At 45.7% G+C, this 25,752-nt stretch overlaps 1 protein-coding gene across 1 annotated transcript in view; it reads left to right on the top strand.

Annotated features, from left to right (window-relative positions):
- Positions 1–25,752, top strand: part of NEDD4L (NEDD4 like E3 ubiquitin protein ligase) — a 338,701-nt gene that overhangs the window by 105,959 nt on the left and 206,990 nt on the right. The window contains 1 exon segment of the mRNA XM_049111433.1: positions 3,544–3,617. Coding sequence (XP_048967390.1) covers positions 3,544–3,617 — 74 coding nt within the window.

Raw genomic sequence — 25,752 nt, 5'->3', positions numbered from 1 at the left:
CCCAGATAACGTGTCTGGCACATGGTGGGTACTTAGCAAACACTTGTGGAATGAATGAAGGTCATTACAAAATCTCACACTTTTTTTTTTTTAAGGTTTTATTTATTTGAGAGAGAGTGCATGAGCATAAGCAGGGAGAGGGGCAGAGGGAGAAGCAGACCCTCCCCCCCACTAAGTGGGAAGCCTGACACGGGGCTCCACCCCAGGGTCCTGGGATCATGACCTGAGCCAAAGGCAGATGCTTAACCTACTGAGCCACCCAGGTGCCCCAGAATCTCACGCATTTTTAATGACAGCTCATCGCACAGAATTGCTGTGAACATTGAAACATTTACTTTAGAGGGACTTTTTTTGATTAAAAAATGCTTTGGTGACTGTCCTTTTAGCTGTTCTTTGGTTTGCTTTGTGCACATACCTGTGCTTATTTTCTTTCTTTTTTTGTTTTTCTGTGCTTATTTTCTTAGGTTTGATTCCCAAATGAGACTCTGTTGAGTGAAAGGATGTGTGTACATAATTTTAAAATATATGTTATGTATTACCCTTTGCCCTCCAGAAGCCCGATTTGTGACCCCATGTAGTTGAGAGGCCCTTGTATACAATGAACTTTCAATAATACCAGAAGGTGGGGGGGGGGGGGGCGGGGGGGATAGGTGTTTTGTCAGTCCGTATTGCTGTGTCTCTAGATCTTAGAACAGGTGCTCATGTTTACCAAATGAATATTTATTCATTTCTGTTAAAAAAAATTCTACTTACTCCTTCAGTGACGTTTATTTTATTCATTTATTCATATAAATGTTATCTGACTTTAAAATGTATGCTTTTGAAGAGTAGGTCTGCCCAGTGTAAGAACATTCACCGGATGTTAATATAAACCTAAGGGAACCAACCGGGTGTGAGCTGGGCTTCTCTTATTCTTTAGAATCCAGACAGGATACAGTCAAGCCCACTATGAAGTTGGTGGAAAGTCCGGGACACTGCCTAGGAGTTTTGAGAATCCCAAGGGTTATGAGACAAAGAGACTGTTTCTTACCAGAATTCTTGTGTTTGCTCTATGACTGACTGTACATTGGTCGCCACCCTAGACAGAGTCCCTGGTTTATCTTCCCTAACTCGATGACAAGTGCAAGCCTGGGGTGGAAAGATTGCTGCCCTGCCTGTGTTGGTTATGGAGGGAGTCACTGCCTGACAGACCAGATCCACCGTCTCCTTCTTCAGCCAGCACCCAGGACTGGCCTGGAGACTTAGCACTATCCGCCATCCGACTTCTCCCCTCTGTAACAGTGGTGATTGGGCGAGAATTGCTGGTTGGACGTCTTTGTCATGGGGGTGGGGAGCGGATGGAGAACTGGGATGGGGAAGGCAGGGAGGCAGAAAAGAATGCTCCCTACCAGCTGTTCCCTGTCCTCATTTCTTCTGAATTGTTCCTCATTCCCGCTCCGGTAGTCTTAACCTCTTAGTGTGGCAGACACAGATTTTGTCTTCACCCACGATCCTCAGTTTGTATGTGCTAGTGGGCCTTGAACTCTTCCCAGGTGTACTGGAAACTCTATGAAGGTGCTGCCAAATTTTATCCACGTGTAAAAAAATGCATCTACTGTGGCATTCCTTGGGTTGAGGTCATCAGAGAAGGTCATCAGAGAAGTCTGATGATGGGCACTGGGGTGCAGTGTGCTGGCAGAGACAAAAGAGCCATAGGCCCGATAACCGCTGTGCTAGCAGACTCCTTGATGCCTGGCAGTTGGGGTGTGTAAGGGAGAAATATCAGAGCAGTCAGTGCCTGCTTAAAGGGACCAAGGGAAGGGCACCTAACCCGGAAGCTTTGGTAACCACTTGGAGACACTGCTCGCCGTAGCAGAGTCACGTTTTAGTTACCCCTTGCTTGCCTGAACCCTTTCATGAAGCCTGCCAAGCACAGTAAATCCAAACGTGAATGCAGACAGACCTCATTTGGAAAGGGAGCCTAAGCACGTACAAGTTGCTAAACCTTTTTTTAACCTCTTTGTCTCTGCTGTGTGTGCATGTGGTCGGCCCCACGTCGGGATGGTTGGATAGAAGAGTCCTGGAAAGTGCTGACGTCTCCAGCTCAGTTCCGGTTGCTCGCAGGCCTGCTCATTGTGTGAGCTAAATGACACCAGAGCTTGGTGGCCTCCTCTCTTCATGTTTTGACTAGTTCTACGGAATCATCCTGCCTCCTTTGACATAGTCTACAGAATCATTTGGGTTTTCTTTCCTTCAGCCAGGTCTTGACCAAACACTTGGATAGTTGGCTTTCACCGTCCTCTTCTCTTGCCCCCTCGGTGCTTGCATGCCCAAGAGCTCCACCCCTAGCCATTTCCCCTCCTCACCCTTCCTGAATATGTTCCTCTGCATCTGTAACCACCAACTAACTCTACACTGGTCACCTCCCCGTGACCCACATCAGGTGTCTCTCCCATTTACCTAGTCTTTTTTCACCCACCACCTGGTGGTTTCATAGACACCTTGAATTCATCTTATTCCTGCCTTTCAGTCCACGTTAACACTTAGTGACCCAGACCAGAAACTTGAGAGCAAGTCAGCTCCTCTAGCCTGAATGTCTTAGCTCTTAGCTACTGCTCTAACCTGTGCCTTTTGGTGCGAGCCCATCATGGGGTCTTGTGCTATACGTGTTCCTGTCCCTTGTAAAACTCTTAGTGTATTCGTATCTATATTTTAAGATGTTGCTCAATGCCCAGTGCAATAGGAGCTGCTTAGAGAATGTTGGAGTGTATAAAATAAGCAGGTGGATAAATGAATGAGTGATTTCTGAGATGGTTTGGGATGATTTCCATTTACGACGATGCTTTTTTTTTTCACAAAAACTGAGGAATTACTTTTGCTTGTTTAATACTAACATTATGAAACTGTAATTTTGAGAAAATGATATACCACATGAAATTCCTCTCTGTCTCAGGCTATGTGCACAAATATATACATTTCCATAGAGGAATTATTTCTTAAAGTTAAAAATAAAAGAATTACTTATTAAGTACATTTTTCATTAAAATTAAAGATCCAGATGGTTTCAGACATACACTGTGTTCTTGGTACAACTGGGAAATCTTTTACTGGCCCATATAATGGATCTGCATGATGTAGTTTGAATTAAACTTGTACTTAAATTAACCTGGATGGTCTAAATTTTTTAAAAAGATTTATTTATTTTTTATTAGGGCATGTGGTGGGGAGGGGCAGAGAGACAAACAGACTCCCCGCTGAGCACAGAGCTGGACTTGGGGTTCGATCCCAGGACCCTGAGATCATGACGTGAGCTGAAACAAGAGTCGGACACTCAACCGACTGAGCCACCCTGGCGCCCCAGGGTGTTTTAAATTTCTAGGGCTGTAGGATTTTAGAGCTGGAATGTTGCCTTTTGAACTTCAGTGTAGGGAAGAACTGCTGTGCTGAGCTGATGGGCTCTGTGTCCCCAGTACTGGTCTGAACCAGAAATCATTTGCATATTGGGTAAGATGGTGACCCATTGAAGGTCCATTTCTTAAACTTTTTTTTTTCCTCTTCCAACAGGGAGAGTCACGTATTCTCAGAGTGAAGGTTGTTTCTGGAATTGATCTCGCCAAAAAGGACATCTTTGGGGCCAGGTATGTTTGTTTAGTTTTTGTTTTTGTTTTGTTTTGTCAGTGTCTGATGAGCAAGCAAGCACTTTCCAAACTCAGACATGCATCAGAGTCACCCGGAGGCCTTCTTAAAACTAAGATCGCTGGGCCCCACCTACGGAGTTTCTAGTAGGTGGTGCTAAGGCAGCTGGTCCAAGGTCTACGTTTTGTGCAAGGGTCTTGCCTTCCATCTGGGTTGATTTCACAAGGAGCCTGGATTCTGATGCTTCTGTTTTTCACCATAGAAAAATACAGTTTGGGTAATGTGTGTTCATTTTAATACTTTCCTTTAAAAAAAAATCCCTAATTTAGGGGTGTGTGTGTGAAAGCATTATTTTGTTCCTACCAGAAGTGGGTATTCCCTGGCATGTATAATCTGAATTGAGAGATTTGGTGATGTGAGTGAATTTAGGGATTCCTGTGCCTTTTCTGGAAGCACCAGCAGGCTGGGATTTCTGGGTCTTTAGCTTTTTTGAGTACTGTGCCTGATATTCCTGTATCTCGAAATCAGCTCTTTTGTTCCTGTTGGCCCTGTGGTGTGTTGCAGTAAGTTATTGGACTAGTAGCCAATGAGGTTACAGCCACTTATAACTGGGATTTGGATCAGATTTGGGGGAATAAAGACATTAGACGTGGAGGAGACAGTGAAGGTGTTCCAGTCCAACTCGCCTATTCTATGGTTGACAAAAGTTTATCCAGGAAGGTTACTGCTTCCCCGGGCCACACACGCCAGTACCACTGGAACAAGCCCCCAGCTCCCCTGCCCTGTTCACGTTGGGTCCACTGTAAGGCTGAGAGAACATTCATTTCGTCCCATCATCCCCCCAACTGTTGCCCACAGTCACCCTCTGGCATCAGGGCCTCTGTGTGATGCTGGACACTTTGTAACAGGACCTCATTCTGTCCAGCTAACCTCCCCTTCCTGTTCGCCCAGCAGGAGCCCCTTTCTGCTGTGGGTAGGCAGACCTTTTGGTTTTCTGTCCTGTTTTCATGGACATTTTTAGTTTTTCCCATCCCGATAAGATACTCCAATAGCACCTAGAGAAATTATTAAAAATACATAAATAAAGTTGATGCAAGGTGATATCCATGAGATCTTAAAAACTCCCCATACTTGGGGCACCTGGGTGGTACAGTCAGTTAAGCATCTGACTCTTGGTTTCAGCTCAGGTGATGAGCTCAGGGTCATGAGATCGAGCCCTGCATCGGGCTCCACGCTCAGCGCAGAGTCTGCTTTGGGACTCTCTCTCCCTCTCCTTCTGCCCTCTCCCCGCTCCAATAAATAAGTCTTAAAAAAATATTCCCCATACTTCTGTGTGCCTCGGATGACTGATGGTGAGGGTTAGCTCTCTGAGCTATCACGGGAACCGTGCACGTGTGCACCGCTGTGAGTTGCTGGTGGTGTGGGAGGGAAGCACATCTCACCTGCAGGTTCCTTCTTAGCACTCATGCCCATGTGATTGCCCTAATACTTCATTTGTCTGTCTCCTACTAGAGTACAAATTAACAGGGAATTGGAGACCTCTCATTTCTCTTGCTTGCCACGCAGCGCACCACGAACAAGATGGGCAGATTGTTTTTTAATTGAAACATCTGCATGCTGACCAGTAAATTGTGCTCTTATGTCCAGAATGCTATTGCTCTCACTCTTTTCCATGAATTTTATAGTTTTGAAGGAAGAGGTTGGATTGGGAAGATTTCAGCGGCTTTTATTTTGGTTGTTTCTGTTTTAGCAAAGCCCTTCATAAAAAAAATGAAATGGATTCAGATTGTATTTCTCAGCCTGTTAAGATCTCAGGTTAAGGGGCACCTGGGTGGCTCAGTGGTTGAGTGTTTGCCTTTGGCTCAGGGTGTGATCCCGGGGGCCTGGGATTGAGTCCCACGTTGGGCTCCCTGCATGGAGCCTGCTTCTCCCTCTGCCTGTGTCTCTGCCTCTCTCTCTCTGGGTCTCTCCTGAATAAATAAATAAAATCTTTAAAAAGAAATCTGAGATTAAAATTGGTATTGGGATTAGGCTTCAAATCTTAGAAGAGCCAGACAAATCTGAGCCTTGAGTTTTTACCTCTTACATGAAAAGAGGCAGCATCATTTCTTAGCAGCAGGGGTGTAAGAGGAATTACAGAGACTACCTCAAGATGATCATTGGAAAGAGAGTGTGTGACTTAATGGACCAAATGCTGGAAGGTGAGCCATAAATTCTGGATCCTACTTCTGCCTTTCAGTTTTTGTTTTTTTTTTTTAATATTTATTTGAGAGAGAGGGAGTGAGAGCAAGCGGCACAAGCAGGGGAAGGGACAGAGGAGAAGCAGACACCTCGCTGAGTAAGGGAGCCCATATGGAGCTTGATCCCAGCAGTGATTCACCCTTAAGAGGCTTGTACCTGAAATGCCCTTCTTTTCTGCATTTCTCTGTCCCAGTCTTGCACCGAGAGAGAATACAAGATCATTTTCCAGCTTCTTTCCAGCAAAATGTAACTTCATTAAAAGAGCCTTTGTTTAGAGAAGATTTGGTAATTGAGCTGTTGGTCTTGAATGTCTGAGCATTTGGTCCATGTGGAGATGGTACTCGTAGAGAAAGATGTTTTCTTCTGGCCACACCTCCAGGTCAAAGAAGGGCAGCCGCATAATCTGTTATCCAAACAGGGACACTTTTGTCTGGAATAGATGCTAAGTCAAATGGGAGGTCAGAACATAGGATGTATGTGGAGATGGGTCACCCCAGGTAAAAGACCTCCAATCTCGATGACCCATACTATGAAAAAAAATAAAGTCACGTGATTTTTTTTTCCTAAAGCTTAGGAAAAGAAAATCTAACTCGAAAGAAAAAAAAGCACACCACCTGTAAAATGCCAATGTGACGTCAAAAAAGAAGTAAAACTATATTGGAAACATGGCATACGTGGAGTACCTGCTTCCATCTTGGAAATGGGTCCGTTGTCTTCGTGAGGGAGAGTGTGGTGTTGGGGGAATCCAGGAGAGCCCCCCCACTCCAGCTCCCACCCCAGTCCAGATCAGATTTTATTGCTCTTTCTAATGGTAGGTTCAGGCTCTTCCCAAATGATAAACATTGAGCCGCTGGGTAGACCATTGGACTACATGACTGTTCGGGTCTCTCTAAAACCTGAAATTCAATGGCTGAACACTTTTTAAAAGCAGATTTAAGGCAGCCCAGGTGGCTCAGCAGTTTAGCACCACCTTCAGCCCCGGGTGTGATCTGGAGACCCGGGATCAAGTCCCACGTTGGGCTCCCTGCATGGAGCCTGCTTCTCCCTCTGCCTGTGTCTCTGCCTCTCTATCTCTCTCTCTCTCTCTCTCTGTGTGTGTCTCTCATGAATAAATAAATAAAGTCTTTACCAAAAAAAATCGGATTTAAAGAACTACCTATGTCTTCTACGGACCAAGTTCTTAGAATTCTAAGTGAATAGCATAAAGTCGTTTGATGTAGAGTGGATCTACTTTGCCAAGTAAGATCTTAGTTTATGTGTTTTCTTTTTTTAAACTCAGAATATCTTTAAGTTTCAAACTGTATTTTTCAGGGAAGCTTGTAGCTCAGGACATCTAACTTTTTGTCATGGGCTTAAGTAGTAACTGAATTAGGTTTGTTTGTTTATTTATTTATTTATTTATTTATTTAGAATTAGGTTCTTTTAAATACAAGTTTTAGGCCTACTGTCTCCCTTTTCCTCCTGAATTGTGACCAGTTGTTTGAGGTTACTTGGACTCATCTGAGACCGTAAAGCTGCTCCTGAAAATTGAGCAACGCTGGCTAAGACAAACCTGCTCTAGAATTTCATGCTTTTAAATGAAAGATTCCAAGACTCTCATTTCACACTTGCTTCTGTGTATGTTGTGCATTGAGCTATTAGCATCAAGTTACACCTGTTTGGGTTGCTGTCATTTTTTTTTTTTCTTTTGACCGGCAGTGATTTGACATGTAGAACATACACACACTTGGGGGCATTGAGGGATGTGGCAAAAAAAAAAAAAAAAATCCGGTCTGCTGGTGATGGAGACTTACTGCCACAGTGTGATGGCTCTGTGGCCCTGCCTCACCTCTGTCCCATTATCTAGATTTAAGTTGTCAACATATTGCTGCATTGGCTTCTTCAGTTGTTTCTTTCTTAATTGAAGTATTCAAAAGTGAATTATAGACATCATGACATCTAGCCCCAAAGTACTTTAGCCTGCATCTCGAAAAAATAGCATATTCCTTTATAACCACAATACAATTTTTGCAAAATTAACAGTAATTGGCTAATTCTCTTCCTATCCCTTACCTGAATCCCCCCAACCGTTCCTTTTACAACAGGGCCATTTAGAGAAGAATTCAATTGAGAATCATGAGTTGCATTTAATTTTGGTAAGTCTCTTAAAATCGTGTTAATCTAGAATCCGTTCTCCCCTCTTCCCTTTGTAGATAACCTGGAATGGTCAGTGGGTTGTCTGACCACATTTGATCGTTGGCTGTCGTATCATTTAATGTACTCTTTCCCCTCCTGGGTTTCCTGTTTGGTAGAAATGGCATCTAAAGGCTTTATCTGGGGTGCCTAGGTGGCTCATTTGGTTCAGTGTCTGACTCTTGGTGTTGGCTCGGGTCATGATCTCAGGGTCATGTGCAATCAAGCCCCATATTGTGTTCTGTGCTCAGTGCGGGGTCTGTGTAAGGTTTTCTTTCTCTCTCCCTCTGCCCTTCCAGCTTGTGTGCACAGGCTTTCTCTCAAATCTTTTTTTAAGAAAAGACTTGATCAAATTCAGTTTCAACATTGGGGACAGGACTAGGAATGGTGTTTGCTCAGGAGGTACACAATGTCCGGTTGTCCTACAACCAATGGTGCTAAAATAGGACGGATCCCAGTCTTAATGTGGGGCTATTCCATTCCATCCACAGTCATTACTTTTCCCTCAGGTGACCAGCAAGAAGTGGGTGAAGCGATCTTTTGGCTACACGCTGTACACATGTAAATTTTAACTATCAATTCCCTTTCTTTCCAAATAGGATTTTTTTTTGCCGTTTTTTGAAAACTTTGCCCAGAATAAGTTTCCTTTTACCCAACTGGGAAACCTTGAGGCTCTAAGTACCTTGAGGGCCCCCTCAGGTCCTCTCGATAAACTGTAAGCACTTCTAGGACATCATTCAGCCAGAGTTTGCAAACTGTTGGTCCCTATGGACTAAACAGAACTCACAGGTGTGCTTCTTTGGCCATGGAGCTCTAAGTCGAAGAAATGAAAACCTGGAGCCAACATCTGGAAGATTTTCTATTAAAAATCCATTATTTCTAGGCTTCTGGAAAATCTTGGCCATCTAGACACACGAGGCATAGCCGGAGGTCTTATCTATAGGATGTGCTCGTTGTATGTGGCCATGACCTCCTGGGCACCCAGGCCCCACGTTTCCTGTTATATTCTGTGCAGCTGACCTCCTTTCCTGGCACAGCCCTGTGGCCCCTTGAGGGACGGACCTGTGTTTGGTTTTGACCCCTGCACTGGTGGTCTTTAACATAATGAGCTGCTCTCCCCATCCCCTCCCATTGCACAGGCATCTCCTCAGGTGAGTTGCACAGCACCTTACACTCCGCTGGGACGGTGCTTGTGACGTGCAGGCGCTCGCAAACCTGCCTCCTCTCTGGAGGCCTTCACTATCCAGGGCATTGCTGAGAATCACAACATGAACACTAATGGCCTTTGAGCCAAGTATTTGTCTTAAAATCCCTGCACCTAAGAGCTCATACAGTGACTCATGTGAGAGTCCAGGGAGCCTGACTCTATTTATTCCAACTGTACACCTACCCCGATAGGACTTTAAAGGATAGTACCCTCCTCCTCTCGAATAGAAATCTCTTCTTCTTTAAAAACACACACACACACACACACACAGCCTTTTATATGCTCGTATTTATCTCCTAGTCTTTGAATGCATGAATATATATGGAATATCCTTATAAAGTATGTCGATCATAGCTTGCACACCATGCAGGCTGTGCGGCTTCCCAGAGGGCAACATTAGAAGTGGCAAATGGGTCAGTGTATAGGGCCAGCGTGTTTCTATTCTGCGCCAGGCCCCAGGGTTTGCTGTACTCCAGCCAGTGTCGTAATATTATTTAGAATGATCTTGAATCACTGAAAAAGCTGTGCTGTGCAGGGATTGTATGATAATTTGTAAAACTGTCTGTATAAACTGGTCTTGGTGTCATCCCAGTTTCAGTAATGAAGGAGCCAACGAGACAGGCCACACTTTTATCCCATTCTCTGATGTGTTAATGAGAAGCCCTCCTTCAGAATCTTCTGCTTTGCCTTCACTCTTGATGCATGAAGATGTTGGCATCATGAGAGGAGCCTTTGCTCTGCCCTACGGTCCAGCACAGAACAGAGGGAAAATTGGAGGACACCTTGCCCTCATTGTCATCAGAGTCTAGAGCAGTGCTCTCTGGTCACTGAGTCTGTAAGGCAGAGAATTCGAGGTGTTTCAGGAAGATGAGGGACATGGGTACATAATAATGGATGCACGACAAATTTTGTTCATCTGGTCAGAGTGGAGCCTGAAAAAAATTGAAAAATTAAAGCTGCTCAAGAGCCGTGGGCACTATTTTAATCAACTCATGTAATTACAGAAGGCACCTCTGGGGATTGGTGAAGAGTGGATGTCTGTGGCCTTGGTAAGGGGGAGGGGTTGCCCATCCTCGCTCTCCCTCCCGGCTTCCTACCCCTCCTTCTTTCTTCCCCTCATTCCTCAGCTGGGATTTTCACATGGGGGTACCCCCTCCCCGGCCTGTACCCCTGCAAGACCTTCACTCTTGCTCTATCCCAAAGCATTCCATATTTGTCTCACCATGTTCCTTGCTGGGGGGAGGTGGGAAAGAGTGTAAGAAGCTGAAGTATAAGCAAGGCAGCGGGCCAACTGGAGATGAGTCAGAAATGAAAGCATTTCTAAGTGTGTAAGACAATGAAGACAGTATTTATTTTACAAAAACTGAACTTAACCACCAAGCCTGCGGAAGCATGGCCAGAAGACCCCGTGTGAGGGAGGTCCACCCAGCGCTGGGAGGGAGAGGATCTCCACCACCCTTTCCTCATCAAAGGAGGAGGGAGAGGTTTCTGTGTCAGGCAATGGTTCCCCTGTTTCTGTTTTTTAAAGATTTTATCTATTCATGAGAGACAGAGAGGCAGAGTCACAGGCAGAGGGAGAAGCAGGCTCCCTACGGGGAGCCCAGTATGGGACTCGATCCTGGGACCCCGGGTCACGCCTTGAGCTGAAGGCAGACGCTCAACTGCTGAGCCCGCCGCCCCCCCCCCCAGGCGTCCTGGTTCCCCCGTTTTTAGGAGGTGAAGGCAACTCGCCAACACGTTGGGTGGCCGGGCCTCAGAGAGGCCTTGGGAATAGTGTGGCCCGGGCCCACTCTGCGTCTGTGTTGACAGCATCGCTGCCACTGAAGGTGAAGATACCCTGGTCTACCTAGAAGTTATGCTTTTAAAACTAGACACATGTACAGCCCGGGTGGCTCAGCGGTTTAGCACCGCCTTCAGCCCAGGGCGTGATCCTGGGGTCCCGAGATTGAGTCCCACGTCGGGCTCCCTGCATGGAGCCTGCTTCTCCCTCTGCCTGTGTCTCTGCCTCTCTCTCTCTCTCTCTCTCTCTCTCTCTCTCTCTCTCTCTAGTCTCATGAATAAAAAACAAAATCTTTACAAAAAATAAAAAATAAAAATGGACCCATGTCTCTGGAATCGCCAAGCGTTACTACATTCCTCAGATACAAATCTCCTGTGTTGTCACGTTTCATCTTCTAAGAAACATTGTCAATAGATTTGATCAGATTCTTTCTACTTGGGGTTCATATTTGGGGGAGGGACCTGGAAGATAAAATGTTTAAGATGGCTTATACCCTGAGTGAACTGGCAGGTTCTCAAGTGGGAAGCAGAGCCTTCTCGGAGGGCCGTGTGTGGTTCTCTAAGTCGGGGGCCGGGGGCTTCTCTGAGAAGGGCCCGATGGTCCAGGGCGTAGGCTGGGCCGGACTTGCAGTCCCCGAGGAGCGCAGAGGCAGGGGGGATGGTGTGTGATGGGTGCGGCCCTGTGCCAGGGCCCCAGGCCCCCGCCTGCCACCCTCTGAGAAGTAGAAGTTACTGATTTTCTACAACATACATATTTAGCATGGGGAGTGCCAGTATTATTTGGTCATGATTTTCAGATTCAACTCTTCCATAGAGCTGCTGGTTAGTCGACAGACAGGCATTGAGTCAGTGTTGACTTTTTGGGCGCGGAGGAATGGGATTTTCTAGATAGTGCAGGAGTATTTTTTTTTTCTTTCTTTCCCCCCCTTCAAGGGCAGCATGATTACAATATGGCTTATGGAACTCTCTAGATGTGCGCTGTGGATTTTGAAGTCTGCAAATGAATACAACTGCAAAAATGTTTCTGTCCTGGACAAAATGATTCTCACTGCTTTGTCTATCAATATGTGAATAATACAGTTGAGTTTCTATGTGTACAAGCAGATGGGCAGTCACGTAATTTAGTGTATCGTGGGACGCCTGCGTGGCTCCGCAGTTGAGCATCTGCCTTTGGCTCAGGGTGTGACCCCAGGGTCCTGGGATCGAGTTCCCCATTGGCCTCCCTACGGGGTGGGGAGCCTGCTTCTCCCTCTGCCTGTGTCTCTGTCTCTCCCTGTGTCTTTCATGAATAAATAAATAAAGTCTAAAAATAAATAAACAAATTAGTGTATCGCAATTAAATATTGCCCGATTGCTCCACTGAATATTTTTGGGACTTTGGGACCTTGAGTGCAAGTAATGTTTAATAAGGAATCCGCAATATGGAGCTCCTGAGTCAATTATTAAAAGAACTGGTATTTCTGCTGTATAATATCAACACAAGTGATATAACAGACGCCTTGCCTCTTAATGAGCTTGTGCTAGCATTCCTTCTGGTGTGCCGAATGGCATGGGTAGTAAATGTGCTCTGAGCGCTGTTGTTTGCATTTCTTGCCTTTGTTGATCAAGGTGCACTATTGTGCTTCCGCTTTTGAAGAACTGATTGTTGTTTCAAGTCTCTGTTATTTTTAGATGCTTGAAATTCTAAGCGTTCATGGTAGGAAAACAGTGAAGTCTTTGAAAGAAATGCTACCTTTCACGTTTGGGGGCGGCCGACTGGGAAATCAAAACGGGTGAATCTTAAAAATGTGATCCTGGTTTCTTTCTGGTTGTTTTTGCTAGTGAGAAAATGATAGTGTTGGTTGGATATTCTCTGCCTCTGACTTGTCAGCTCTTGGGTGTTCACTGTGAACGGTGGCTTTAATTTTGTTGAAGTGATTCTTAAACGTTACCTAGGTAGTCTGGCCAGTAAAAAAGAAATTTGCAACACGGGAAAAAGAAATTTCCAGAATGGGTTACGGGCTCCCTGCAGTGTGATGTCATTTTCTCAGTTATTAAATATATAGTCTGACCATCCTGAGATTTGAATGACTAATGAGGTCGTATAACTCAGGATCTTTGCTTTGCTCCTTACACTCTTTGCCTGGAACGTCAGAATATTTGAAACTGTTCTTTCTCTGCGGTGATCTGTCTTAGCTGGCGGCTCCCACCACAATCGAGGTGCCTGAGCTGGGGACCTGGGAGGTGTCCTGGGTTCTCTCCATCCCTCCTGCCCCCCAGCCTCATCTCCGTGGGGGTAGAGGCCTTCCCAGGTGGTTTTCGCGTCTGCCCTCTCGCCCCGTCCTTTCTCACATCTATAGAATTGTCTCTCCAGCACAGACCGTGTTCTCCTGGCCGAACCTTTCAGGGATCAGTCATTGCTGTGGATTAAGTCCTGGCTCCTTAACCTTGACAGAGGAGCCCTCCGTGTATCCTCCAGTGTGTCTTGGCCTCCACCTCCCCAGGCAGCCACACTCCCTGTCCTGTGCCTTTGCTGGTGCCCAGACGACCACCATCTCTCTGTTTTGCACAGCTGCCTTATTGTCCTTCATGCCTACACCCCCAACACCGCCCCGCCCCGAGCCCACCCCCCCCCTTCCCTGTCTCCGCTCACTTTGCTCAGATCCCGGGGCGTTGGCTTTGTTTGCTCACCCCATGCAGCTGCCCATGGGCGCATGGGGCTATGCTGTTGGAACTTCCCTCTGCACCCTGCTGTGGTCCCACATTGGCCCAGGGCCACCAAACCATAACTGCCAACACCCCCCACCCCATCTCCACCCAATGTGCTTGGCAAACTATTGCACGTTCCTCTCAGCCCCTTGGCTCTTGGCGCCCTTCCTGCCACTTGGCTGGGTTTATTTCTCCTGCTTTTGTGCACTCCCAGTGATTTATACGTGGCCAGATCTTCCTTACCCACTCATTTCATAATATTTATTTTATTCTGTATGTATCTTTAAGACCCTCCTCCTTCTTGTGCACATTATCAGTGTTAAGAACACAAAAATCCTCTACTAGCACGTGCATTATTTCCAGCTCTTTCTTCCTTTGAAATTGCTACAAATGCAAAACCTTTAAGAAATCCCTCACCGTTAACTCCTCTGTCCAGTTCGCTGGAGTTAGAGGGATTGCGAGCATCCCTGACCTTGAAGGCTTCCCGGGTGGCTCTTTCTGCGAGGCCACCAAGATGTATCGGGGAGTTAGAACTCCCTCTGGTGGCCGTATCGTCGGGTGTGTGTTCATTCTGGACTGAACTTGGTATTCAGGTCTAACAGTCCTTTGGAGTTCTTTTTAAATTTAATGTTCTGATTTTTAAAATTAACTCAGATCTTTGCTTTAACAGGTATTTAAGTCCCTCTCGGATCATGACACATGGAGGAGAAAGAATTTTACTTTAAGCCATTCCTACTTTTTTACATGGTTGGTTTTAAAGTAAACAATAAGTAGCATTAACTTTATTTCCCCCTTTTTCTCTTCCTTTCTCTGCCCAATAACTTCCTAAGCTTGTCATATCATTAAAATAAAATGTCGCAGATTGCAAAAGAATAAGTAACTGATACTGGGAAGAAATGAAATTCTTCAAATGAGGGGTACTGTGTTCCAGTATGGAACAGGTAGCATTCACAGTCAAAATGAATTATACTGTGTTTTTAGCCTCACACTTGGATGGATCAGAACTTAGCACTCTGTTTTGTCAAGAAAGGGATTTCCAGGCTGACATGTTTAATATAGAAAAATAATCATTATAAACAGTACCTCTTTCCATGCTAATTATGGGAAACAGGTATTGATCATCTCAAAAATATTTGTATTTGGCTCTGGAGTTAAAAAAGACCCTTTGCCTGTAATTGTGAGGTGGTTGAGAAGTCTTTACCACTACAGAGAAGTTCATGGAGAAATTCATGACCTGAAGAACTAGATTCAGAAAAGACGAGAGGTTTATTTAAATAAAAAGCCTTTTTTCTCCAGGCACCTGGGTGGCTCAGTGGTTGAGTGCCTGCCTTCTGCTCAGGTTGTGATCCTGGGGTCCTAGGATCGAGTCCCACATCGGGCTCCCTGCGGGGAGCCTGCTTCTCCCTCTGCCTGCAGTCTCTGTGTCTTTCATGAGTAAATAAGTAAGAAAATACTTTTAAAGCCTTTTTTACTTCCCTGTAGCTAGATTGCTAATGATGCACATAGATAGCATTACTTTTCAGACTGATAACCTTCCAAAAACAGTAGCAGCACTTAAAAATATTTTTTTAAGTGCCAGATTGGCTAATTTTCTCCCAGGTGTGCTTGAGGGTTTGATTTTTGTTTTGATGCAGTTCTGTTGGGTGCCCACGAAGCTGTCGGGGCAGTCTGCCAAGGGGGTATGTAACAGCAAAGGACTGACTTAAACAGCATCGGGGTGGTTCAAACACCCACTGAAGAAAATGGCCTGGGTCATTATCTGCTCGTGTCACAATCCTGTTCTTCTCTCCCTTTGCCATTTCTTGGGGTTTGCAAATGCTGCCAAAAGGCAAAAACCAGAGGAAAGCCACGAATGCTTTCTGTGGAACAGAAAAACTGGAAGCCGCCAGGGAGAAAAATGAGGGAGATGAGTGTTGGTTTGAGCAGATATTAAAATAGTTCATTTTCTTTTCAGTTGAAGGCCGAGGTGCGTTGTCCGACTGTTTTCCTGAGATAATGTTTTCTTGTGACAGCCCCTGCTAATGCTAAAACCGTAGAACCATAGATAAATGCAAAGTCCTACAGTTTTCTCAAGGCACCTCCCGCTGAAGAACATGCCAGCCGCCAAAGCAGGCAGGTGAATAAAACCAAGAGACCCGAAACCATCTCAAGTGAGAAGATGCTGTTGAAGTGGCAGGGTACCTCTGCACCCCCTTGTTGGGTGGAGAGCCTGAGAAACCTGATGACGCCTCTCCCCCCCGCCCCCCCCCCCCCCCCCCCGGGTTGCAGAGAGAGGGCTGGTAGGGCGGAGGGTGTTGGCCACTGTCATCACAGAGGACACTTGGGTCACTGCGGCTCCACCCTCAGGCAGCTTTCCCCAAGCCTTGCTCTAACCACACTGTGTCATCTTGGGCATTTGTGTAGTATCTGAGCCTTGATGTGCAGGGTAGACGACACAGAGAGGGTCCCTAGTAACAGTGAGGCATGGCAAAAGAAGCGTTGCTGGGCCCGATGAGGTTAGAAATACTACCAGGGCCTATACTTGGGTTGCAGCCTTAAGGACGTACGTACTGAAGACGACAGTTTGAGTGTCCATTGGAGAGAGATGGATCGTGTTCCTGCTCCTCCCAGACAAGGAAGCCCAGCTGTGCTCCTGGGCAGCACATCATAAATTGTTTCCCGGGTTAATAATGAGAAAGGTCGATGCGAGTGTTTTGGTTTACTTTCATATTTGCATGTTGGGGCACCTGGGTGGCTCAGGGGTTGAGCGCCTGCCTTCGGCTCAGGGTGTGATCCCTGGGTCCTGGGGTCGAGTCCCGCATGGGGCTCTCTGCGGGGAGCCTGCTTCTCTGCCTGTGTCTCTGCCTCTCTCTGTGTGTCTCTTGTGAATAAATAAATAAAATCTTAAAAAAAAAATGCATGTTGAGGACAGCTGGAAAAAGCTGCACGTTTGTTGTGGAACCTCAGCAGCCCTGTAAGAAGCAGAGGTAAAAGTCCCTCCTGCTTGGCCTTCCGCCCTGGGCCTGCTGTGACAGACAGGCGCTCTGAGCACAGGCCCCCAGATCTTTTGCGTGTCTGTGTCTGTGTCTGTGTGTGTGTGTGTGTGTGTGTGTGTGTGTGTTGAGGGGAAGGCACAACAATGACATCATACGACTGTAATGGCGTTAGACTCCACGGTACCTGTAGAAAGCACTCCAGGCGCCCTGTAGAGCTCAGTCTGCCTCCTCTCTGTGGCCAGGGGGTGCTGGGGAGTGCAGAAAAGCTGCTGTGATGAGGGGCGCATCACCCTCCTGCAGGCCCAGAGTGGACAGGACTTGGAGAATGGCCTCCTGGATCATTGGGCCCGAGGTGACCTTGGTGGCCCTCCTGGCCGCAGCTCAACGCGGGCTGCTCTGTGCCTTGATTTTTTTTTTTTCAGATGTTGTTTTTAGCTCCTTAGTGGTCCAGGCCCTGTAGAGGGAACTTAGGGTCCCTGTCTGCTCAGAGTTTATAATCCTTCACCTCCCTTCATCTTCTGCATCTTTGGCCAACTGCAGAGGAAGCTACTTTGAAAGATGCTTCTCCCCTGACCCCATATACTACCTCATTTTCTGACCCCATCTCCCACCCCTCCCTATGCCGTCCCCACCCTGGGCCCCCCTGCTCTGGGAGCCCTGGCTGGAGGAAGCTTACTCCCGTGACCTGGTGTGCTACTAGTTACAAATAAGCTCCCCAGGGAGGTTGCCCGTCCTGGTCTAGCCACCTTCGGGGTGCACATTGGCCCGGACAGTGTGCTTTGCTGGGACCCAGCACACCCCATCTGCAGCATCCTGCAGCACCCTCTCCAGGCCTGTGGGTCTGACCACAGCTTCTGCAGGGCCCTCTTGGCTGAGAGCTCTTCCTCTAGCACCTTCTTCAGGGGACTGAACATTCACTCAGAGTCTCTGTGCTGCACTGTGGGCCTGTTCCCTACAGTGGGCACTTGTGGGTATTATTTAAGATTGCTTTTTCGATTTTGAATTCCCTCAGTTTTACACTGACTCATTTAAGTTTGCAAAAACATTTTTTAACCTAGAAAAGTTTCTTTGAAAAAAATTTTCACCCCTACACTTTTCTTTTTTGGGGGGAGAGAAGGGGTAGGGAGGAGCAGAGGGAGAGAGAGAATCCAAAGCAGTCTGCACTCAGCATGGAGCCCGACATGGGGCTCAATCTCATGACCCTGAGGTCATAGCCTGAGCCAAAATTAAGACGCTTAAGTGACTGGGCCACCCAGGCACTCCTACCCACAGTCCTTTTTATTCACATCGACTTCTGATGTCAAAAGAGTTCCAACTTCATTTCTAGAAGTTAGTTATAAAAGCCGCAACAACTGTCTAAAGGAGGTGGGCTTGTGCTTTGTGGGCTTCAGGATTGCCTATGTTGGTAGGAGGGGCTTCCAAATGGAAGGTTGATGTGTCTGGTTTCCTCAGGAGCTGCCATATTGGGGAGTTGCCTCTCACGAGCAGGTAGTCCTCAAGTTTCATAGCAGTCTCCCCTTCTCGCAGGGCTTTTCTGCTCTTGGCTTCTTACCAGAAGCTGCCTGAGATGGTTTTGAATATGAAGCTGAGGCAAGGCGTTGCCTCAAGAGGAGGACGTGTTGCCAGGGTAATCTCAGGGGCTTGCTGGGTCCAAGAAGGAGCTTGGGTGGTAGCTCAAGAAGTTTCCAAGGAGACCTGGGTCAGTTTTTAAAGTTTCTCTAAAGGCATAGCATAGTGTATTCTAGAAATATTTTTCATGGAGTCTTGCTTTTTGGGTCCAAAAAGGTATTCTTTTGCTAAGCCCTGCCCACCCTTTTCCTGAAACAGCATGGCCACCGTGCCAGGGAGACAGGGTTACGCGCCATGGTTGATTATGGATTATTCAGCACCAGTGATGCCAATCAGTGATGATCCTTAAGGATGGCCTTGTTCTCAAGGTACCTGTTTTAGAGCCCATCGTGGGGATGCAGTTCAGCAAGGAGCACAAGTTTTGCTAGTTGCCACTGGAAAGGTAGGGAGGCCTTGACTGCCAGGACCCAGTTGTGAGATGACCCACATCTGTGGCCCGGATGAGGCTTGCTTCCCTGTGAGTTTCTGCTGCTGAACTCAGAGTGAGCAGGGTCTCTGGAACCACATTTCAAAAGGACTAGTACTTTTCCACAATAAACATGTTGTTAAAAGTAACAATGTCCAGGACACTTGACTGGCTCAGTTGGAGGAGCGTGTGTACCTGTTGATCCTAGGAGTCGTGAGTTTGAGCTCCATAATGGGTGTAGAGATTACTTTAAAAAAAAAAACAACTTAAATTTTATTTTCGTTTTTTGAAGATTTTATTTAAAATAAATAAATAATTCTCATTCATGAGAGACACAGAGAGAGAGAGAGAGAGAGAGAGATCGAGGCAGAGGCATAGGCAGAGGGAGAAGCAGGCTCCCTGTGGGAAGCCCGATGTGGGACTCCATCCCAGCACTCTGGGTTCAGGACCTGAGCTAAAGGCAGGCCCTCAACCACTGAACCACCCAGGTGCCCAGAAACTTAAATTTTAAACTAACAATGTTCACAAACCTCAAGATTTTTTTTGGAATGCGTTTACAGTCTCTTCTCATCTCACTAAAAAAATGAGAGAAGGGTTAAATGACCAGAATGATGAATTTGTCCAAAAAATATGTATGCATGGCAAAAACATGTCATGAAGTTAAAAAAGGGGTAAACTGGAGAAAAATAATGCCAGTGTCTATCACAGAGAAAGAGCTAATTTCCTTAATACATAAGGAATGTATCAATAAAAAGCCAGTAACCTAAACTGAAAAATTATCAGAAGGTACAGCAGTTCAGAGAGAGGGGAATACCAGTGACAGCTGAGCATGGCGATAGTCAATCTCACCAGTAATGTAAAGAAATAGTGACTTAAAAACCCAATAAAATACCATTTTCAAAGATCATGTTGCCAAAAATGAAAGTTTTATCAGCACATGCTAGAGAATAAATACTGTAATAACATGTATGGCAATAGATGGAAACACACCTGTGTGGTGAGCACCGGGGGGTGCTGGGTAGAGATGCCGAATCACCGTACTATCCACCTGAAACTAACATAACACCGTGTGTCAATTACACTTCAATTAAAAAATTTTTTTCTAATTATTTATTTTTATTTTTAATTTTTTGACATTAAAACTAGTAAGTCAGATTTATTTATTTATTTATTTATTTATTTATTTATTTATTTATTTATTTATATTGGAGTTCAGTTTGCCAACATATGACGTATCACCCAGTGCTCATCCCGTCAAGTGCTCAATTAAAAAAATTTAATAGCATAATGTGTTGACAGGAGTGTGAGGAAATGGGCAGCTTTAAACTCTTGGAGGACAAGTAAGTGGTGGAGCTTCTAGCAATTTGGGAATACTTCTCAAAGTGACCAGTGCCTGTTAATCTGTCCATTTGTCCAACAGGTGACACGTGTACATGTGTGAAGTGAAAGGTATGCAAAACTAGGCGTTCCCTTCTGAGGTTGGCAGAAAAGATGAGGCTTTTCCCCAGAAGTGTTCCTTACCCCAGGGAGATTCTGTGCTGGGGCTACGGCATTGCTTCTGCTCCCCCACTTTCCCTCTCCCCTTGGCTGCTTTTTCTGCTGGTTTTATTTTCAGCTGGGTTTTCTCTTTTGGATGGCAGCCCTGGGTTTTCATTCCCAGCAGAGAGAGGGCGGCCCCAGCAAAGTTTGGGGCTTGCCTTTTGTTGGGTTCCCCCCCTTACCTGTGAGCAGAGGAATGGAATGTTCTATATGTTGACCTAGAGCTGAGTAACTCTCATTTTTATTAAAAGACAGGCTCCAGCTCTATGATTCGCAGCCCCTCCCGTCTTCCTTCCTACTTCACGTTCCCCAGCGCATCTTTGCCCTGTGTTACTGTGTTCTTGCCTTTTTACAAATGAAGCAGCGGAGTCTGAGACTTACTGCAATTTTGAGATACTGTGGTTTCGTGTGTTACTATCAGATGATAGTCATCACCTCAGTCTTAGGAGGCAGACATCGTTTGCATTTTGCAGATGAGAAACACTGTGGATCAGAAAGGTGAAGCACTTTGTCTGAAGTCACAGAGCAGGTAAGTGGCAGAGCTGGAGCTGGACCCAAGTCGTGGGCAGAGACTCGGTGCTTCACAGGCAGTGAAGCACCTGCGGTGCCCTGGCCTGGCTTTCTGACATTCTCATCTTAGAGCATTGGCTTTCTGCACTCATTCCCTGGAAAAGTTGCTCAACCAGATTGGGGAGGAGGGGGGTGGGGGGCAGGAGTGAAGCTTCTGGGCAGAAATCAGCAGGTAGAGATGCAGAAGTGGTGGGTACCAGAGAGGAAGGCTTAGGAAGGGAAGGTCTGTCCTAGGGTTCTTATAAATCAGAAGAGTTAGAAGAAATTCAAAATTTAAAAACTTTGTGATTAAGATTTGAGTTTAGTACCCTTCATTACAGATGAACATGTCACACAATATTTTTCGAAGGAGATGAATGCATGGAAAGTGGGACCACTTTTGTTTCCTCTTCCCACAAAAAGAGATTTTTGTGTTCTCTTAAGTACATTCTAAGATTAATTATGAGAATCAAACTGCCAGACACTTCAGATAGAAATGTATGGTAGTGATATTCAGAGATGATTAAATGCTATTTCCTCTTCTCATGTAAGAAAAACCCCAAACAGACTGAACTTTATGTTCTGGAATCCAGCATGGATTAACAAATCCGAAAACCCCCGCTCTCTGCCCCTCAACATGTGATTCATCTGTCTTTGGTCTGCGCTCATGGCAGAGAGAGTATGAAGGCACTGCTGCTGGGGCAGTCACACCTTCCAGAGGGCCTGCTTTATCTCTTGGGTGCATCTTTGCGACCCCCACTTAACCCAGAGAGAGCAGCAGAGTAGGGATTTTCAGAAGTCTTCTGAGGGATAGAAGAAGGGCCCTTGGTGATGAGCTAGGTGGTGTTCAAAATAGAAAGAGTGGGGCAAAGAGGCATTTGCTGAGGGCGTTATGGTCTAGCCAGACCCATGCACTGCATCCAGGGTTCAGGCTGACCCACGGGGCGTGTGCAGTGTCTCTTCCTGTCATCAGGCAGGTCGTCACTGACCCACTGGGAGAAAACATGTAAGTCGAAGCGTTCATCTAGGATGTTAGGGCTCAGAGCCCCTGAACCAGCCTGCCTGTACATTAGAATCACACTGGGGATTGCAGAAAGAGGCCGGCTTAGGGCTTGAGCCTCCTGACTGTGGCCTGGTTTCTGTTCCAGCCACCCAGGGGACTCATCGAATCTAGCCCCAGCCCTGTCCCCAGGCGGGGTTGCTCAGGTCCCTCTGTCTTCTCTTGACCTTCCAGCCACATCACACTTCTGGGCGGGGTGCTGGACCAGCCTACTGGCCTCCAGCACCTGGTTTGGAATAATGGATGTTGAGTTAACACATACTTGGATTAGACAGTGGATAATAATCTATATTATTATACAACTAACCCATAGTTGTTATTAATCTCTGCTTATTGTTAGCATTGCACGGGGCTTCATTCATTCATTGGCTTCCTAATGCAAACAGTTGTGCACAGTCTAATATCCTCCCTGCCAGTCTGTGTGGCCAGATAGATAGAAGCCGGGAGTATTTCTCTGCATTGCTCTCCTGCATCTGAAACCAAGCCCTGACCTTCTCTCCCAGGCCCTTTGTCATACAGCAGGGATGGGAACAAAAGACTTTTATTTCACCTGCCCAGGGCGCCAGGCACAGCAAAGGAAGCCCTCCCCAGGCTTTGCAGTTCCCCAGCAGCTCAGCTCAGAAAGCCTTTATCCTCTTCTGATATTTACTCAACACCTGACACCTCCTGGGAATCTTTAAAATTGTTCTTGAAAGAAACCATTCTGCTGCAAGTACCTATTTTTAGACTTTGTAAAGCTTTTCTGTCTGCCTAGCCTGCTTTTGAAAGGCAGCAGGATCTTTTGTCTTTAAAAGTTCAGCACCCTTGGGCTAGTTCTCCACCTGAGCCCCCCATCACCCCCCAACCCTGGAATGCTCTGGGGGTACATCTCTTCATTCTGACCAAAACCAAAAACCACAGGTTTGACCTTTACACCAGAGTGGTTGAAATTACATAACCAGGGGGAAGGAGCTACTTGTAAGCAGTGAACCTTGGATTAAAGTGAGTATGAATTGGTAGGTCTTGGAACTCTCCATCTGCCCTGGACACCTTTCACCTGTCAGCTGAACTGGTTTGAGTTCTGGACCTGACAGTTGACCATCCGGGTTCAGCCCAGGTACACCTGATGGTTACTAGCTTACGATGGCAGCAGCTCTCAAGTCCTGGCACAAGCTATGTAAAATGCGATTAAGACGTTAATGTGGGCGCTGAGCACATTCTGGTCAGCCCTGGGGTAATCTCTTTGGCCGGAAGGTTTTTTTTGTTTTGTTTTGTTTTGTTTTGTTTTTCATGACCCCATAGGTTGTAACCATAATGGCAGTGATGATTCAGAGTGAAGCCCACAGTCCAGGGGCAGTGGTAGGGGTAGTTTCAGGTCTTCTCTTGGCCTTTTCCTGTTTCCCACCTTGTCCTGTTCATGTTCTCTCCCTCCCACCCTCCCTCCCTCACTTCATGCGGGCCACAGGAGAACTGAAGCGTCTTTAACTTCATAGTGTGCACTAAAGCTTCAGGAGGGGACTGTTAGCCTTCTGTGACCCTCTCAAGTGATCTCAAGGAGATCTTAAAAACAAGAAGAACCAGAAAAGCAGCTAAGCAGAGGCATGCAGGCAATATTTTGGAACAATCAGATAATGATGGAAATGTATTAAGATGACCATGTCTGTGCGGAGATCAGTAAACTCTAATTTTTACAACCAGATTATACCTTGTGGCATGCAAATATTTGGAGAACGGCGTGCAAGCACGTATACCTCTTTACCCCTTTTGCAGGTAGAATTCCCTATGAAGCCAGAGAACTAGGTTCTTGTGTCACAATGTCCAAGAATGAATCTCACGGACAAAAAGGAGTGAATAAAGTGATAGAAGTTTATTAAGCAAGGATACAGAATAAAACTCTCAGGAGCAAGAGGGATCCTCACAGGGTTGCCACCGGGGGGCTTGTAGGATTGGTCTTTTTTTTTTTTTTTTAATATTTTATTTATTCATGAGAGATACAGAGAGGCAGAGACACAGGCAGAGGGAGAAGCAGGCTCCATGCAGGGAGCCTGATGTGGGACTGGATCCCTGATTCCAGGATCTTGGTCTTTTATTGAAAGCCAACCAGGGAAACTAAATCCTTTTAAGATCTCTGTTGGATATCACCATTGAGTTAAGGACTAGTGATAACACCTTCAATGGCCTCCTACTTAGGGTCCCGTAATTCTTTTTGGTCACATGTGGCTGTAATAACAAGACCCTACCTCTGGCACTTAGGACAGAATGGTCTGGTCTGCTTCTTTATCTCTGGTTTCCTTTCACCTCCACATTTTTGGGATTTTTGTGAGCCTGATTCCCTGGCCCCCTATCTAGCCCCATCTGTCCCTTACTCACCTGTAGCTGACAGGCTCTGGAGCATCAGGGCAGCCTGAAAGATACTGAAAGCCTGGGCCACAGTCCTCAGGAAGACCATGAATAAAGTGTTTATTAACTTACTTTGAGGTTGCCTTTCTTTTGGCCCACAGTAGGACTTCCCAAATAAATGTTTGATTCATGCTATTAAAGTAGATAAATTGAATATTTCCTATGGAATTCTCTTAATTAAAACTCTGAAAAACCAACCAAGTGTTCCTTTAGGCACAGTTTTACTAAAATTTGGGAAAAAGAAGAACATACATACATACATACATAGAAGAGCTTGGAATGGGCTCACCATAAAAAAATTAACACCTATCAGGGGGGTAGGGATACCAATTATTTTTGGTTTTTATATTTTCTAAATTTTCTTAAGTGTCTTATTGAATGATATTGATATATTGAAAGAAAAATGTACATCCCTGATGATCTACCTAACCTACTTCAGAAGACTGTCCTCCTAAGGAAATAGCTTGGAATGTATTATGTCTGTATATCCTAAGGATATATGTATATGTTACACACATATGCAAGATATATGTTTTATACAATATTTATATTTTACATATACATCCAGAGGATTAGCTCTAAGGATGGAGCCGTCAGGGAGCAAGAATGTCCCGTCGCTTTCAAGGTCCTGCTAGCCAGACTAAAAGTCAGATTGACATAAGACAGAGTAACAGGAGAAAATCAGCTTTAGTAGGGTAAGGGGAATTCACACAGACAGGGAAATCCCAACGATAAGCACAGGGAGGTGTATGTGTCATTCTGAACTAAGGAGAAGGGGGTGGGGGGCGAGGGGTCTGGGCTTCCAAGGGAAGGACTGTAGTTCACAAGGAGGTGAAAAAGAGTCAGTGGTAAATACATGTTTCCTGGGCCGCTCAGAGACAATGGGACACAGAGGACTTGATCAAAGAGACCTTGCTAGGTTAGGTTCCTCTTTGTCCAAAAACTCAACCCGGTTCATAGAATACTGTTGTTATCTATGTTGATCACTCTGTTCCTGGAGCAGGCCCCTCTAACTCCTTTTTAGGTAGTTGAGGGGGAGTTAAAGAGCTTGTCCTGAATCTACAGGGTTTGATAGCTTTTTAACTCAAAATAATCATCATGTCAGAGTGGCGTATTTGGGTGCAGCATGCCCTTGGTCCCTACAAAGCATTGTTTATCATAATGATGGTTAAAACAGTCTAAAATAGTTGAATTGTAGTAGAGCTCTAAAACAGAATAGTATGAAGCCGTTAAAAATGATGCAGGTATGTGATGACATGGAAACATAGCCAATGAAAAAGTCAGTTACGGATGGATCTGTATAATTTGAACCCATCTTTCTATAGGAAACCTACACATAAACAGAAATATAGACGATCTGAAAGGGTAGTAACGTGCTAACGTGTTAATAATCCTAGAGAAGGGGATTCCTGGGTTTCCTTCACGTGTGTGTGTGTGTGTGTGTGTGTGTGTGTAATTCTCCTGTAAGGAATCTACATTGCCTTCGTAAAGGTCGGAAAAGCTTCAGTTTTAG

The sequence above is a fragment of the Canis lupus genome, chromosome 1, assembly GCF_003254725.2.
Source record: "Canis lupus dingo isolate Sandy chromosome 1, ASM325472v2, whole genome shotgun sequence".
Taxonomy (NCBI): Eukaryota; Metazoa; Chordata; class Mammalia; order Carnivora; family Canidae; genus Canis; species Canis lupus.
Note: the sequence above shows the minus strand (reverse complement) of the source record. Positions and strands in the feature narration are given on the sequence as shown.